Source organism: Phlebotomus papatasi, chromosome 1, assembly GCF_024763615.1.
Source record: "Phlebotomus papatasi isolate M1 chromosome 1, Ppap_2.1, whole genome shotgun sequence".
In the NCBI taxonomy this organism is placed as follows: Eukaryota; Metazoa; Arthropoda; class Insecta; order Diptera; family Psychodidae; genus Phlebotomus; species Phlebotomus papatasi.
The window spans coordinates 10435850-10453915 of NC_077222.1; the positions used below are offsets into that span (position 1 = coordinate 10435850).

An 18066-nucleotide genomic window follows, 5' to 3' on the forward strand; every position below is an offset into this window, starting at 1 on the left:
CCCAGAGATGGAGCCGCATTCTGTGAAGGGTTAATTTTGAATCTTACGGAGAGCATAACCGTTATTAACCCATTAAACCACAATACTATTTTTATAAAACTTTTTTGTCCAAGGGGCTAAAAGTTGTGACCGGAAATTGTGCACAGATATTGAAGAAGTGCTTTACTACCGTAATATCTCTATTTAAACATTTTTTCATCAAAAGTGAATCTTAACAACATATATGATAAAAAGCTGCCCATTCACAAAAAATAAAAAATTAACAACCTTATCAGGGAAATATTAAACAATAAAGAATAATGTTCTAACGAAGATGAGTTAGGGAAGGTCCTTACCTCTCTCCTCCTTACCTCTTTACCAACATCCTTTCAAAATATCGTCAGTTAAATCAGCATTTGACGTAACTTCGTCGGTTTTGATTTAGAATCGGCGTAATTTTGTTCTTTAAACGCACTTGAGAAAAACAAACTTTCATAAGCCCAATAAAAATTATTTTCAACAAAAATTATCGTAAGTGCCCTTAGTTAATAAAAATTTATCATAATTTGTCGTAACTTCCATTTTTGGGGAAGTTACGACAAATTTTCATTAAAAATTTTCTCTAATCAGCCTTTGCCGTAACTTCTTTTGCTCATTTACGTAACTTGTAATTTGCAGCAAAAAAGTAATATTTCTTATTATAACGTTCAAAAAATCTGTCAAATATCCAAAGACAGTGCGAATAATGCAACATTAAATCATTTTAATTCAACATTTGTGAGAAAAAGGTGAGAAAAATTTCTTACACATCTGTCATTAATTCAAAACAAAACAAGCGGCGTGGCGCACAAAATTTATTAAATAAAATTTGTGAAATAAGAGCTTTTACGGACACGGATAAGAGTTTAATTGATTAATTTAGTCAAATTAAGATGCTTATTATCATTAGAATAATTGAAATTGATATAATTCATTTTTTAAAATTGTTGTAACTTCCAAGATCTCCATATATTAGAAGTTACGGCTTTAAAAACGATGGAAGATACGATAAAATCTTAATGTGTTTCATCATACATATATCTCAATATCTTAGCTTTCAAATCATTTTATAAAGATTTTCTCTAGTTGACTTACAATTTATTAGTTATACTTTTATTATTTTGACTCAAAAGTATCGCATTCAGGGCTCATTTTTAAGAAAAATGAAGCTGAACTGAAAATATCGTCTCCTGAAAAGTTGTCAAAAGGAAGTCATGACAAATGCTGATTTATCTGACGATATATTCGTGAAGTAAACAAATAGACAACTATTTTGTAACAATTTTTGCATTTTAAGCCATTCGTACCCATCGATTAATATATTAATCAAAAAATAGACAATTTTCTGTCCAAATTTCTGTCAAGAATGGATTTTTCGTTACTTTGGTCTTTCAATTACTTTGAAAAAATAGTCCGTCAGCGATGGAAATACATTTTGTTGTTCTTTTCTCGCTTGGCGGAGTCATGCAAAATTTTTGCTCAAAATGGCGAATGGAAAATACGACATCCCGTCGAATTTCTTAAAATTGACCTCCATCCTCTTTCCTGATTTGAATTCTCATTTCTAATTCGTGTTCCTAGATAGTTACTCTGTCTAAATCAAAAGAGTTCGTAATTAATTAATGTACAGAATTTAAATTCAGTGACCGGTAATGGATATTTTTTTTTCTTTTCAAAAAAATCATCTATTAATCTGTATGAAACGAATTCCAAAATATATACAATCTATTTCAAGTATTTTTGGTACATTGACTGAATGGGTTAAATTCCTTTAAAATTGAGCCGTTGCGATTGCTTAATTCAAAATTAAAATTGTGATTGACGCTGTGCTGAAGCGAAGAGGGCGCTGAGAGCGGAAAGAAGTTGGAGGGGAAAAGACTGATGGTATCAGCTGATCAGGAAAAACCTTCGTCGCTCTGTCGCTGCCTCTTTCATCACGATCCGCCGAGAAGACAACAGTAAATCTAATATTTCTTCTACTTCTAAAAGTGTTCAAGGAGCCAGAAGATATTACGACAAAAATTGATTTTCAATGGTCAAAGATATCATTTGTTGAATGGGAAAAGACAAAGAATATTATTGAGTTTGGTGCAAAGTTGAAAGCCATAAGGATGCAGCTGGAGACAATTCGGTTCAGGATCTTTCGGTATTTACCCTAAGGACCCTACCTTAGGACAACGCCGAGCGGGAGAGAGCCTTTAGTCAGATGAATATAGTAAAAATCCCTTTGCAAGAATGAAAAGAATGAACTGGAGCTTCCATTGTGTATAATGGTCTCTACACACTAGGGAAATTTATGTCCATATTGAATAGTTTTTTCCTACAAAATCGTACGGAAATTGCTTCAATATGGACATAAATTTCCTTAGTGTGTAGAGGCCATAATAGGAAAAATGAATACAGTGTGAAAGCTCTACAGATTGTGTTGCTACGTTCGGAGATCGGACTGAGATTCACTGCGACAATTGCACTGGGATCGTTCACTAACACAGGATCGCTCATTTGGTTTCTCAAAGGGACTTTTACTGTTTACATCTGACTAAAGGCTCTCTCTACCTCGCCGTTAACTCAACGTAAGGCCTTGAGAGCGATTATCCAGAAATCCCGGAACGGATCGTCAAAATAATTAAATGCACAGAGGTAATCCACCAGCTGAGTGTACGATTGAAAAACTGAACAGGCTTTAATCATCCCGTACCTCAAGTCCATGACTTCATCTTTAAATGTAAGATTCGCAAGAAAATACCGGCTTTTGCCGTATCCTGTATTCAATCCATAAACGTAAACTACTCCAAGGAATTTGACGATTTGGGGATAATTTCTGCAGAATTGTGGAAAAGATTTACCAAAGGACAAGTTGAGTGAAATTAAAGTGGTTTCACTGTTTAAGAAGGCGCTCTCTGTTAATTTTAAATACCTTCCCGTCCACTGACTGGGTACGATTCAAAGGTCCTTCTGTATGCTTCGAAGGGTAAAGACCTGGCTCCGGGGAACGATAGAAGAGGAGTAGCTGCTAACTGGATTGTGTTTGAGCCTCTAACTGAAAGATCCTGAAGAAAAATGAGAAACAAGTGAAATTTCTTCGTTGTTTTTCCCTCTTGCTATCTAAAACTGTTTGAAAATCTCAAAGTTCCAAGTTAGACATGATTCCAAATTACCCCATCTTATCCTAAGTCTGCAAATTTTTCTACTAGAAAACAAAATTGTGAGCCATATCCTAGAGAAATGCTTGTCCTAAAGCAGGAAGTTATTTAAAAAGGCCTATAACAAATCAATTTAATTGCTTTTAAGAGTTCCCGATCTCCATTTTAGGATATACTAAAAATTTATTCACTTTTTCATATGATTTTATTTCTGAAAAAAAACATCTTTGGCTTATTATATACATCAAAATATATAATCTTAAAAGTAAAGTGTAGTTGTTTCTTGCGAAATAAGTGCAATCCGATGAGGAAAATGAGCTAAACATCACTTCAATAAATTTTGATTTGTATAATTTTTTTCTTCTGGACACCATCTTATCCTAAATCCAAATCAGTCTAAGAAAATAATCATCAAGAAAGTAAACCCTTTTAAACTTCGGTTGAGAAGAAACTCATATAAAAGTTCGAAGGGTTTGTAAATAAAATGGGATGTCCCCAGAAGCTGCACAATAAAAACTCATGCAATATCTATTTGTTTGTCGTCATTTTTTTTTCTTTTTAATCTTTCGAGAAGTAATAAAAGCACCAAAAAACTGGCGTTATAGTAAATTGTGATTCTTAGGTGTAAGTTAAGACTTTTGTGTCCCTAACATCAATTGATTAAAATGTCCAATTTCTTTATAACACTTATAAAAGGCAGACTTTTTGTTTTTATCCAAAAAATATCATCTGCATTCACACAATTGTGCACGGTTTTTGTTTTTCACGAAGTTACAGACAGATAACAATACTATCACTTTTTCCCGTTTTCGAATTTTTGCTGCAGGGCCGCCACTGTGGACGCTTTTCCGGCGGGACGGGCTGCTGCCGTGAGGATGCGGCTCTTGGAGGAGGCCATCACAGGTGCCTGGCCATTGGGAAGAGGTTGGGAGTCCGTAGGGGTTTTGGGAACTTTAGAATTCTCTCGAGGATTCTGCCATTTTGGCAGATTAGGCTTCTTTGCATCTGTCACCGAGTTCTGCCTCGGTTTAGCTATGATATTGGGTTTCTGCGGTGTCTGGGGCTTCGTTGGGCCATTATTCACCACATCCGGTGGCTTTGACTTAACCGGAGGCGGTGGATTTGATGGCACAACGTCCGGATTCTTCTTTGGTGATGGCGTTCTCGCTCTGACTGTTGGTAGCTTCGGATCCCGTTCGTCCTTCTTCGTGCCTGTCCTGTAGGAAGCAGCATATGGACCAGGACGATTGATGGAAGTGTGATAAGGTTGATACTTGGGCTTCTTGTCTTCTTCCTTTGCATCATTCTTCTTCCCATTCTTCGCAGGAACCACTTCAACCGCTGCCGGTGCAGTTGAAGTTACAGTGCTCGCCGCAGTTACTGTTGGCGCTGCGGACGATGGAGAGCGAAAACTGCTAAACGGAGCAGGCTGTACGGGTTTCTCAGGAGTTTTTGTCGGAGCAATCCTCGCAATTGGCGTATTGATAGACGTCGGTCGGAGGTATCCGCTGGAAGTTGTGCTAGAATTTGACTTCATATTCATATATTCATCTTCGGACTCTTGCGTTTGTGACGTATTAGCGTAAGTTTGATCATCATCTCCTTGAGACTTCTTCTTCCTGAGCGTAGACACAGAATAAATAGAATCTAGGTTGCGATTTTCAATCTCATTGACAATCTCCCCAAGAAGACCCATACTCTCCACACTGGTGGATATACTGCCACCTTTGGGAGGACTGGGCATCTTGGGTGGTGTCGGTGACTCCTCGATGACAGAGTAGATGTTGTCAGGAGGTGTAACCGGGGTTGACTCTTCACTGATATGTGCTAGAGGAGCTTCCCCATCTTGACAATCTGCATACTCCGGTGAGTTGACCTTTTTCGGCGGTGGCGGCTTCTGATATCCATTTCCAGTGAGCGGAAGTGAGGGTGGAGCAGGTGGTCTTGGGGGTGGCGGCGACTTTGGACGATTCCCCACAATACTCGGTGGTCTCTTCAGAGGTGATGGTCCACGCATCGACCCAAAAGCAGGTTGAGGAGCTTTGCGTGTCGGTGACCTCATACTCTGCGTCCTGTTGAGAGTTTTGTTGGTTTCAGGAAGGGGAATGGGTGCGGATATCTCAATTGTCTTGAGGCGCTCCCTGTCAATCACCCGATGTGGTTTCTTTTCAACCGGTGGTTTCTCCTCCTTCTTCAGAAACGACGTGATTCTCTTCAGTGTCCCACCCTTTGGCTCTTTAGGGAGTGGTGCATCATACCCATCCACAGTGTCAGCAACAGGTTGAGGTACTGTTGGCGCCGGTCTGACGGGAAACTTCCCAGATCCCGATGAATTCTTAAGCGGTGACATCAGCTCCTTGGCTGTGCAAGTTGAAGCCTCCAAAATCGGACTGGAAATCAGAGGTCTGGCATGTGTGCCCGGATTGGGCGGTGGCAAGGCCGGTGCTGGACGATCTACAGAAGCTGAACGCGAAACTGTCGGTGACTTCACCGGAGACTTCAGCTGTGTCTGACTCCTTGTTACTAAAGCTACATTGTTAGGCACCTTGGGAACGGGCGGAGCGATACGATTCGGCACACCAGAATCCTCCTCAATTTGCTTCGTCACCGGTGTCACAAAGGCCACATTTGGAGCCTGAAAATTTGTAGATGTGGCATTTGGTAAGGGTTTCAGTGTGAATCCCTTGAATTTCCCAAACATATTGTTATTGAGCAACGACGATTCCTGCTCCTGTCGACTCGATCGCAGAAGAGCTGAATTCATATCATCAGGACTACTAGGAGTGGACTTTGGCTGCCCACCGGATGACGGTGACAAACTCTTCGAGGGACTCTGCTTGATAAGTTGCTTAGGACTGCAAAAAGGAAAATATCTGTCAAACTCTGAGATGATCTTCAATAAAGATTGATGGCGAAGAGGTGGATAAGTGAGCCTGTTGACTGATTGCAAAAGAAATAATGATCAAAAAGATCTTTATAAAAGATCGTTGATCAGAACGATTTTTGATAAAGGTCTAAGAGCAAGAATAGTCTAAGGTCTAAGAGCAAGAAGAGATCAGAATAATTTCTGCATAAGATCCTCCATCTAAAAGATCTTTGCAAAGAATCGCCGATCAGAATAATCTTGCCAAGTGATCGATTATTAGGATGATCTTTGACAAGAATTATCAGATCAGAACAATCTTAGCAAAGGATCCAACGATTAGAAAACGCTTTGTGAGTTATTGAAGGATTAATGGCCGGAACGATCTATGTAAAAAATCGTTGATCACATCTATTTTTGCTAAAGATCGACGATCAGAGCTATCCTTACAAAAGATCTGCGATCAAAAGTTTTAAAAATAGTTAGATCGATGCGAAGAATCGCCAGATCACATGGATCTTAAGAAAGGATCAGTTGTCCGAATGATCTATTCAAAATATTCTTGATCAGATCAATTTTTGTTAAAGATCGACGACCAGAGCGATTTTTTACAAAAGATCTGCAATCAAAAGCTTTGCGAAGAAACAGAACGATGCGAAAGATCACTGGATTATATCAATATTAACAAAGGATCAGTTGTCTGAATGACCTCTTCTTCAAAATATTCTTGATCAGATCAATTTTTGCTAAAGATCGCTAACCAGAACGATCTTTACAAAAGATCTGCGATCAAAAATTTTGCGAAGAAACCGAACGATGCGAAGAATCGCCAGATCGCATGGATCTTAACAAAGGATCAGTTGTCCGAGTGATCTTTTCAAAATATTCTTGATCAGTTCAATTTTTGCTAAACATCGACGATCAGAGCGATCCTTACAAAAAAAAATCTGCAATCAAAAGTTTCGCAATTAATTAGATCGATGCGGAGGATCGCCAGATCACATTGATCTTAAGAAAGGATTAGTTGTCCGAATGATCTCTTCAAAATATTCTTGATCAGATCAATTTTTGCTAAAGATCCCTGACCAGAACGATCTTTACAAAAGATCTGCGATGAAAAGTTTTGCGAAAAATTAGATCGATGCGAAGGATCGCCAGATCACATTGATCTTAAGAAAGGATCAGTTGTCCGAATGATCTCTTCAAAATATTCTTGATCAGATCAATTTTTGCTAAAGATCGACGATTACAGCGATCCTTGCAAAAGATCTACCATCAAAAGTTTTGCGAAGAAACAGAATGATGCGAAAGATCACTGGATTATATCAATCTTAACAAAGAGCTGTCCGAATGATCTCTTCAAACTTCAAAGTATTTTTGATCAGATAAATTTTTGCTAAAAATCGACGATCAGAGCGATCCTTACAAAAGATCTGCGATCAAACGTTTTGAAAATAATTAGATCGATGAGAAGAATCGCCAGATCACATCGATCTTAACAAAGGATCAGTTGTTCGAATAATCTCTTCAAAATATTCTTGATCAGATCAATTTTTGCTAAAGATCGACGATCAAGACGATCTTTACAAAATATCTGCGATGAAAAGTTTTGCGAAGAAACAGAACGATGCGAAAGATCACTGGATTACATCAATCTTAACAAAGGATCAGTTGTCCGAATGATCTCTTCAAAATATTCTTCATCAGATCACTTTTTGCTAAAGATCGACAATCAGAGCGATCCTTGCAAAAGATCTGCAATTAAAAGTTTTGCGAAGAATTACATCGATGCGAAGGATCGCCAGATCACATTGATCTTAAGAAAGAATCAGTAGTCCGAAAGAACTGTTCAAAATATTCTTGATCAGATCAATTTTTGCTAAAGATCGCTAACCAGAACGATCTTTACAAAAGATCTGCGATCAAAAGTTTTGTGAAGAATTAGATCGATGCGAAGGATCACCAGATCACATTGATATTAAGAAAGGGTCAGTTGTTCGAATGATCTCTTCAAAATATTCTTGATCAAATCAAATTTTACTAAAGATCGAAATTCGACAAAGAATCAGACCGATGTGGAAGATCTGTAGATCACAACGATCTTAGCGAAGGGTCGGGCACCACAACGATCTTTGTAAAGATCGGCGATCAATACTTATCTTTGCAAAGGATCAATGATAGAAACGATCCGCGCAAGCGATCGACTGTCCGAACGATATTAGCAAATGATCTGCGGCCAAGATTAACAGATCAACATCAATTTCACTTATCCACCCTTCAATTAATGATCATGAGAGTTAAAGATCACACTTAGATCACTAAAGAACAGCTAGATACTTAAGCGTTGCCAGACAGAAAATTTAGAAGACATTTGAAGTTAAAATTTTGACTTGTCATTAATAATTAAAGTGATCAGTTTCTATCATTGTTTAATGATCATGCAACAAAATTGAAAAATAAACTAAAAGATCTACATACCATGCTTTAGCAAAGACAAACAACTAAGACAATTCATAATGTATTTCTGATTATGATTGCCCATGGTTCTGATAGGGACAAACACAGGATTAAATCCAACACCACTAAAGTGTAAATAAATTAAAATAATCTATTGAGCAATTTCATTCAAATAAAAAATGTTAAAATGAATGCAGAGAGTTCACTTGAGGCTCTCTCTAACACATAAGCGATTGCATTTGGAGAGAAAGGCGCGATTAGTGCATGAAATTAGGGATGATCGTCTAATTTCCAATCCTCTCACTGATCGTGCAGGTTTGAGATCTATTACGTACACTTGGGGCGTTCTCTTGATCATTGTGCGATTTTGGCGGAAGTAGTAGAACAGGAAGGCCACCAGAGCGCAGAATGGGACAATGCCCAGGAAGAAGATGTACATGGCAGTGGTGAATCCAACTCCAGCTGCAAAAGAAACCAGAGGATCACTTAACAAATCTTTTATGAAAAGATTTTGAGGCTGTCGTACCATTTGGATTCGATGCTGGACCACTATCGACAGATCCTCCGGGTCCTGGTGCATCGCAGAAGGGTGGAGCAAATCCTCTGTCACAGTGGCAGTGCCCTTGGCTATTGCAAACCCCTTTCCCGTTGCAGTCATCGGGACAGGCAACTCCTGTTCCTTCTAATCGCAAACTAGCGATCGGACGACATTTCTGCTTAACGCACATCCTCTCAACTCCGCATTTGGATCCATCAGGAGCCAATCCTGGATCCATCGTCTGCAGACCAAGATCTACGATCGCAGTCCTGCAGACAACGATCCTATTCTCATGATTCATGAAGCTGTGCGACAGGACAGACACAGACTCCATCCCGAACTCCAATCTCTCATTCAAGTGCCGACAGTGCAGCATTCCGCAGTAAATGTCTTCAGGACTGCAGTTGATATATTGATTGGAAAATCGTTCAAATCCGCAATTTCCATGGCGGGTTCCATCAATATTTTTACTATAGCACTCGTCCGATGAGTTACCTACAGATTACCAAACACCTTAAGTATTCTAATAAATCTTTATTGCGATATGCGATATTGCGTGAAAGCGTTCGCAACGTTTACATTGCAATTTCTTATCAATTTTGTAAATAAATAAACTTGAGATTGTGAGATAAAATTTACGAGTGTTGTGACATTTTCTTGGTATTTACGAATGTAAACAGCCATTAAGACCAGGAAAAATTGTAGTATCGAGAAAGGTATCAATTATCTCTAAGAATTTTGTTGATTCTCGATAGTCAGCGAGAGATTTACGATCACTGCGAACGAATTTTTCTAAATAAGAAAAATTTTGGTTTCTTCGAAGCATTTCAAAAATGTAATCTCATGAGATTCGGTCTAAAACGGTGTACTACCGATTTAAACTGATTTATAAATTTCCAGAAAATCCTCTCAAAATTGAATTAGCTTAATTTACAATAAATATGATTTTCATTCATCCATCAAATGTCGTTCGAATTCGAATTTGAGAGATTCAGATTTGAGAGACTCTACCGTAATTAAAGTTTGACATTTAAGGGTTAAACACTTTCTTCTTACAATTCAAATTCAATTTTCTCTTCACTGATGCGCGCGCCTCTAGCGGATTTATTAAATTCACCACAAATCCCTCTTAAGTCCAAGTTGTCAGTCTTGCGCAGAAATCCAATGAGCTCACATGTGTTTAGAAAATTCTTCCATCTAAATCTCAATTAAAATATGCTATCTAGATTCCTAAATAAATAAAAGTGAAAAACATGACAACTGAATGAACTTTTCTTGCAATTATCAAGGAGACTGGAAGACTGAGCACGGATTTTAGGTCCTTCTTATAACCGGATACACTTCCAGGTAATTTGTATCCTTGCATCCTAGCAATTTGGTCCTTTGAGCCGGATATGAACCAAACGTTGAAAAAATTGGTAGCAAAAAATGATTTGTGGTCATTAAAATATGGATGAAATCATTTCCCAGAAACCTACTGTTCCATATCCAAAAATAAGTGAAATCGCAAGATCTTTTTTTTTTAATTGACTACTTTCGAATCATATCCGAAAATTAAATTGTTGAAGCTTTCATAGAAAAAACCCGAAAAGAAATGGTTTTGTAGAGGACAAAAGGACCCTGTTGGGGAAGGAGAAAAAGGAAAAAAAAATTCTTAATGATAATATCGATTTGTAGTAGGCCATCGACGATTGGAAGTCGATATCTCTCACCGTTCTCTGGCCTGGTAACACAGTTCCGAACAAATAAAATCAGAATATTTAGGAAAAATATTATAGATAAAATACGAATGCTTTACCGATTCATTACCGATTGGAAATAATTCAGCCGAGTTTCAAATTTCAAGACCTTTCTAAAAAATCCAAATTTAACCAAATCGGATGTGAAATAGGCCCTCCAGGGTGGTTTAACTTTGACTTTCAAAAATTCGATATCGAAAATTTTTGTCGTAGATGTGTATGATGGGAATGTCCCCTGTGCCTTCAAAACACAGCCAGAACGTCAGCAAAAAAAATCAAAGACTCTTTAGAAAATATCAAAACTTATAGAGGTGGGGTCATTGAAGATGAAAAGTCAATATCTTTTATTGTTTAAGTTCCAGGCCTTTAACAACACAGTAAAAAAATAACACTATTATGGTGTGTAATCTTTCATACCATTATTATAGTGTTAAATTTGGTAAAAGTGTTTAATTTAAAATTTTTAAAGTTGTTGAATTTGGAATTGTTGAATTTAAAAATAGTTGAATTTTTATGTGTAAATTGAAAAATTTTTGAATTCTGTTTATTGCTGAATTTTCTTTTCATTTCGAAGATGTTGATTTTTTGCCTTTTTAGATATTTTTATTTGTTTTTCCTGTACTCGGGATCCCCCCTAATGCGAAATGATTACATCTGATGCTCGGATCTTCGCTATATAATTATTATTCATATAAATATTTGATGTTCTATATGACTTTTGCCCAATGAAAAGCATCTCGACTTAAGGATAAGTCTTAATTGGAAATTCAACAATTTTTACACAACTTTTGTTTGAAGGTTCAACAACTTTTGCCTCAAAATTCAACAAATTTGGTTGAAATACACAATTATGATCAAACTATAATAGTGTTAATTTTTGATCATGTGACAAAAAAAATCATAAAGTTGTTTATTTTTTCACACTATAATAATGTGAAAAACAGTAATCATACCATAATAGTGATAATTTTTAGAATTTGTCAAACAGTTTTAAATCACGAAACATTGTTGAAAAATTTTTATGATTATAAGTGAGAAATTTTACACAGATCACAATTAAATAATTAATTTATCCGATTTCACACTATTAAAATGTTAAACTTTTACACATTTTCAAATTAAACAACATTGTTGAATAGTGAAAATTTTCAATCACGTGTCAATAAATTACCAAAATGTGCATTTTTAAACATTTCTAGATTAAACAACTAAAATGGTCGATTTTGCACTATTATAGTAGTAAAATTTTACACATTTTTTTACTGTTAAAAATACATAACATGCGGCGTATCTAAATCTTCATTTTGCCAAACCCCTTGAGAAGCAAAAATAAATTTAAATGACTCCTCAAAATTATTTGGAATGCGCGAACGCTTAAAATGCATCACGGTATTTATTTGATAATGATCATCACCTGCACTGGAGCTTCAAAAAACCCATTAAAATCAAATGGAATCAGACTAATTAAGTTGATGGCTTACCTGAGGGACCCCAGAGCACCTTGCACTGATCTGCTCGCGATCTGCACGAACCCTGGTAGCAATACGCCTTGCCCCCATCGCACTCCTCAGTGTCGCGCTTGAACACATCATTAGGGCAGTATTCGGATTCCCCGGTGCAGAATTCAGGCAGATCGCACTCGCCATCTGCCGATCTGCAGACTGTGCCTGCGGTTCGCGGGCGGCACGTGTCGAGGTCGCAGCATTCACCTGTGGCGCAGCTGGCATTGGCATGGAGCATGCAGGTGAAGGGATCGCAGCAGGAATTTTCACAATATTCCGGCAATCCGCAGTCACACTGCTCACCCTTCTCCACAAATCCATTCCCGCACTGGGGACTGTCGAAGAGTCGCGTAGGGCGATTCTTGAGGCAGTGGTTCATGCCATGATGGAAGGCCAGATTGAGTTGATCGATACTGCAAGAGCTCCAGTGCTTTGGGGCTACGGAAGAGCTCGATGCAGACATAATGCACCTTTCATCCTCGCACTTACAGTCCGCCGAATCATGCTCCATGCCAAAATTGTGGCCCATTTCATGGGCAACAGTCGTGGCCACAACCCCAATTATCTGACTGTGATCCATGGATACCCCACCGGAAAATTCATAAGTACAAATGGGCCCCTTGAGCGCCTTTCCCACCACGCCCCCATCAAATTGCTCCCGTGTCAAAAGCTGAGCATTGTCATTGGGATATTTCTGGACTAGCACCTTCTTGCGGTAGTAGAGGAAGTTCTTGAGTGTCTTATCCCCATCACTTGTCAATTCCACCTCATTTGAATCCGTCCACACCACGACACCAATTAAGGCAATAAAAATATTCAATGGCATGTAGAGAGCATTGATGATGTTGGCTATCGTCTTGCAGTGATTGTGAACCTTCTTGAGGTTCTGACCCAAGGCATTGTACACCTTGTTATCCACTACAAGGAGCAATTCAACGAATGATGAATCGCGATTGGCATTGTAGGGACCACGAATTGTCTCACTATCCTCCGCAGACCGCTTATACTGCCGAAGAAAGAAGGGGAGATAAGAATACATCATCCCACTCTCAAATCAGAGCTGAGACATTCCTTTAAAGTTAGACTAAAGATAACGGCGTTACCACACTTGCACATTAAAATTTTAATGTGATTCACATTAATTGTCGCTTGTGAGCGTCCAAATATGTTATTTGTGTCTTTGAGTCACTTAATATTTGTGGTTTTTATATTTATTGATAAAGAAGTGGACTTGGCTTGCAAAAACAAGTTTAAATTTACCTAAAGCATGAATATTTTTCACATTAAAAAATTAAAGAGAAAATCGCATTAATTTTTCGCATTAATGCTATAAATCAATTTATATCAAATTTTGCGGGCAAAGTCTACCTTTTTATCAACAAATAGATCAAATTTTGAATATAAAATGATTCAAACACACAAACTACACATTTGGACTCTCACCAGCGACAATTAATGTGAATCATATTAAAATTTTAATGTGCAAGTGTGATAACACAGTAAGGATGGAAAATAAATTTCAGGAAAAGGTACAAAAGTGGAGAGAAAATTTCAGTAATGGATTAAGAAGTTAGGAAAATAAAGCCGATCGCAAGAAACAATACAAGGACCGCAAAGAATAAATGAGGATACCAGGAAACACTTCTAGATGATCGATACCCTGAAAGACATCTGAACGAAAAGTCGCTTTATAAATCTTAAAATTCATCACAATAGTAAGGATTTTTACTAGGAGATACACAGCTTTGAATAGCGAAGATCATTGATCAGTAGGGTAAATGTCCTAATTCAAAACCATTCCCAGACTCTTTGACTTTGATAGAAGATTCAACGCATTAAGTTCATATTTTTTCTGAAGAGAATTACATAAATTTGCTCCTTGACTCTTCTAGAATGTTACTGTTCAGTGAAAATTCTTTAGATATAATTTGAAAACTTCTTAAATACAAGAAAAATACGCGAATGTAAAATGCTGCTATTGGAAATATATTAATCCAAATGGAAACAAGGGAAAGTTTCTAATTGGAGACAAAAAGTGTAAGTGAAACCACGACGAAAGGCTTCCAAAACCTTCTTGAGTTGCTCCTGACTGCAGGATTTGTTCTTATTCCTGGCCTTTTCTCCTTTCGCATCTAAAACAATAAGAAAATCTCTCCAAAAAATCATAATTCCGGGGTTTCCTATTGAAGCATTTGCAGACACTTCAGAAAAACCCTTTTTGCTCACGAAATAGGTAATTATTTCATTTGAAAACTTCACGTACCGTTAACAAAAAAGATTAGAACTTGATTTAACTAAAATTAGCCAGAAATATGACATAAATGTTAAACAAAATGAATAAACAACAGTCACCTCATTGTGTTTTTCATTGGAAAGCAAGTTCGATCGATGAAAAATTCGATGGTGAAAAGGTACACTTTTAATTTTTCTGAGAAATTAACAAATTAAAATTTGTGAATATGAATGGATTTTCGCATTATTTAGAGCAAAATTAACTAAGTAATAAAACTGTGGTATAGAAAATATATAAATATAGTAATTTAGTACTGTATTTATCATGAAAAGTGACGTTTCCATTTGGAGTAGCGAAAAATTTCCATTTGGAGCAGGTTTTGAATTAGTTTAATTTACCCTAAATAAGCGAATCGATCAACAAAAAAATAGATTGGCTAGAAGAAAACAAAAAAACACAGTAGAGAGTAGACTCTCCAAAAATTCCGGCACTTGGGTTCAAAATGTTATCCGCATTAGAGAGAAATTCGGGCGACAAGCTTTTTGAAATGCAACAATTTCTTATTCATTTACGTACACATATTGAGTTTCCGTACTCAAATATATTGTAAATTACATAAAAGTCCCATAATAATGGAAAATTGCGTCAAAACTTAGACAAACCATGGCAAATTTGAGCATATTTCCTTCAATAATCATAATCAAACATGAAAAATGACAACATACTTTTTTTCTACTGCAACTGCTGCCCGAATTAAAAAGTATCCCGATCTTATAAGAGTCGAATTAGCTAGAGTCTACTGCATACGGAATCCGGAAATCGCCGAAAAATCACAAATTACACAAGGAAAACTCATAAACTTTTTCCAGAGCTTTCAATTCGGTCTCTTCATCAGTAGTCAAGTGTTTCAAATATTCTCTGAGGTTCGTTTATTAATTGGATCAGGATGGTTCCAGGATATGTAAAAGGAATGGGGCAATTTTACATTTTTCATAAACTTTGTTCACAATTTTCTTATTATAACTTTCTTCTTGGGCTTTTTCGTGGTATCTTTAACACTTTCACAGGGACTTTTCTGGTGTTTGCCAGTGGATATATCTAACATAGGATATACGACAACATGACTGAATTGTAACAAATATATCCCGGTACGATTAATAATAATATTAATAAAAATAATAATAATTCACAAAAAAAACGGCAGAACGGCACGATTTTCGCGAGGAATCAGCAGATTTTTGTGTCAGTTTGCTCTTATGAAGTACAGTGTTCGTTTAAGCTCGTGTAACATTATAAATTTCGTACAAACAATTTCAGTGGCAAATCTTAATGAACTGTACTGGAAACACTAATCTAGTAAACTTACTTGCGGCAAAATGCCACGAGATCGACAGAACGACACTCAAGTGAACCGTGAACGACACAGTTATCTACCCCTTGAAAATTTTACTCCTTACAGACTGTAATTATCTCATACGGAACTCATCAATTCATTATCTCATACAGAACTGTACGGTCCGGAAAGAGTTAATTCAAATTAAGAATTCCAAAAAAAGAAATAAAACTCGTAAGTCTCCGAATTCCTATATTTTACGAAATACTAAGAAAATTAAGAAAAGACTAATGTTAGAGGGCGCTACTTGTCGGAACTAGCAACTGACAACCCTCAGAAAACTTTCATGCCAGTGGTCCACTATCATACAATAGAGTTCCGCTATAGGCCATCGCTCTATAGTCCACAATTTATCGACTGTTGATTTCAAAACACTGATTTCAAGTTAGGTTATGTTTTTTAGTACGCGAAATGTTGTCATAATTATTTTAATATTTTTGGTAAACTTTATTGAGTAGTTGTGATAATTGTGATCCATAATGAAGAGAGCGAGGAGAAGTACCACAATCGCAAAGAAAGTGGAAGCGGTCGAGCAATTTCAATACTAAAAGTTGTTGATAATTTTAAAAAATGACATGGACTATAGTGCGATCCAAGTGTCAAATCTTTAATCAAATATGGGCTATAGCGAAATTCTAATGTACAACTCATTTTGACTTCTTTGTCCGCCATGCGATTAAGATGTTCCGTATTAATTTTCACTTCTGTCATTTTTATTAACCTCAAACGTTATATTTTCACATAGAAAATTGACGTTTAACAATTTTGAATAAGATTTTGAAATTTAAAAATATTCATCAAGAAACTGAATATCTTGAACTATTTGAGGTTTACTTCAAAAATGGTTAAAATTTATCATTTAGAGTTGATCTAGAATCCGCGAAAATTTTCAACTCTGTTGCATTTCTGGCACAATAAATGATAAAATATTCACAATCGTGCAGAATAGGCAGGAATATTCATTGAGATTAGCACATAATGATTCTTCCAGCTATTTTATCGTCAAAACTTTTCTAAATTATCAGTTATCTCAGCTGAATTAGGAATTTGTTGTTCTTTCTATTCTTTTTTCTCCTCTTCTTTCTGAAGACGTAAAAAAAACAATCATCGTGTTTTCCTTCTCAACTGCTAATTTTTCTCCCAAATACATTATCTCATACGAAATTGGGCAGAAAGAATCATGTAAATCGCTTGGTAAATGTTTGCAAGAATTTCTGCTGTGAAAAATCAATTGAATTAAAAGTGAAAATCATCTTGAAGGGGGTGAGAAAAAGAGTTGCAAGTGAAATTGTACAGAATTTTCCAACATTTTTCACGTGCTGGGAAAATCAATAGGGAAACTCTAGGTTTTTTATTGCGATTTTATCACACCGGAAAGTACCGGGAGAAGTAAAAAAAAAAAGTTGAAAAAGAGGAAGGAGTGGTTGGGTCTCAGGGTTAAAGTCCTCTCGTGGAAGTCACGCTACAATTTTACTTTTTTTAGACGTTTTTATGGACTTGTTGTATAAACTCACCCTTAAAATTCTATTAAATTCAGAGTGTTTCAGTTCATTTGTGCCATTCTGGCTTTCTTTTGTGCCTTCATAGCCACACTTTCCACCACCTTCCATGTCAGAGTGGCTGAAATTAAATTATTAAAAAAATATATATATTGTCTTTTGCGTGTTATTGGGATATTGATGCTATGGAATTGATGCTAGGAATGTACCTGTAGAGAAAATGATCGGAATGCAATTGACTATCTGGCTTGGATTCCACATAGAAGGTCTCCTCGCCATCGAATATCACACCTCGAATGCCATTGCAGGTTGAGATGGCTGCTCTTGAGTGTTTGTTGCCTCGTATCCTGCCCTATTATCCAAAAGTTACAATTGTTAGTCTTTAGTCACCCAATCCCACAGAATCCTTTATCCTCTCAAAGGAATCTCTCAACTCACCAAATAGTGACAGTGATCCGAGTCCTCACGCCTCGTAAAATTCCTAATCCGATGCCCACCAAGTCCATCTTGGTAGTGCAGGAAATGCCCTTGAGGCAGAAGGTCCTCATTCAATTGCAAATCCAGCACAATATCCTCCCCATTCGCCTTCTCAAATGACAACGTGATGTGGGTTGCATGGAGGCCATCCTTGAAGGAGGAGATAAGAAAATTAAAAGGGTCTCCTTTAATCTCTATTCACTT

The 18066-nt window shown here is 36.9% G+C and overlaps 1 protein-coding gene across 1 annotated transcript in view; it reads right to left on the reverse strand.

Annotated features, from left to right (window-relative positions):
- Positions 1 to 3343: 3343 nt before the first annotated feature.
- The window catches only part of LOC129798742 (disintegrin and metalloproteinase domain-containing protein 12), a 63988-nt gene continuing 49265 nt past the window's right edge, over positions 3344 to 18066 (reverse strand). Inside the window, exons 3-9 of the mRNA XM_055842055.1 lie at positions 17824 to 18012; positions 17595 to 17737; positions 17401 to 17506; positions 12240 to 13266; positions 9008 to 9514; positions 8817 to 8943; positions 3344 to 6016 (exon numbers count right to left, since the gene is read on the reverse strand). Of these exons, the coding sequence (XP_055698030.1) occupies positions 3955 to 6016; positions 8817 to 8943; positions 9008 to 9514; positions 12240 to 13266; positions 17401 to 17506; positions 17595 to 17737; positions 17824 to 18012 (4161 nt within the window). The 3' untranslated portion in view covers positions 3344 to 3954. The remainder of the gene's footprint in view (positions 6017 to 8816; positions 8944 to 9007; positions 9515 to 12239; positions 13267 to 17400; positions 17507 to 17594; positions 17738 to 17823; positions 18013 to 18066) is intronic.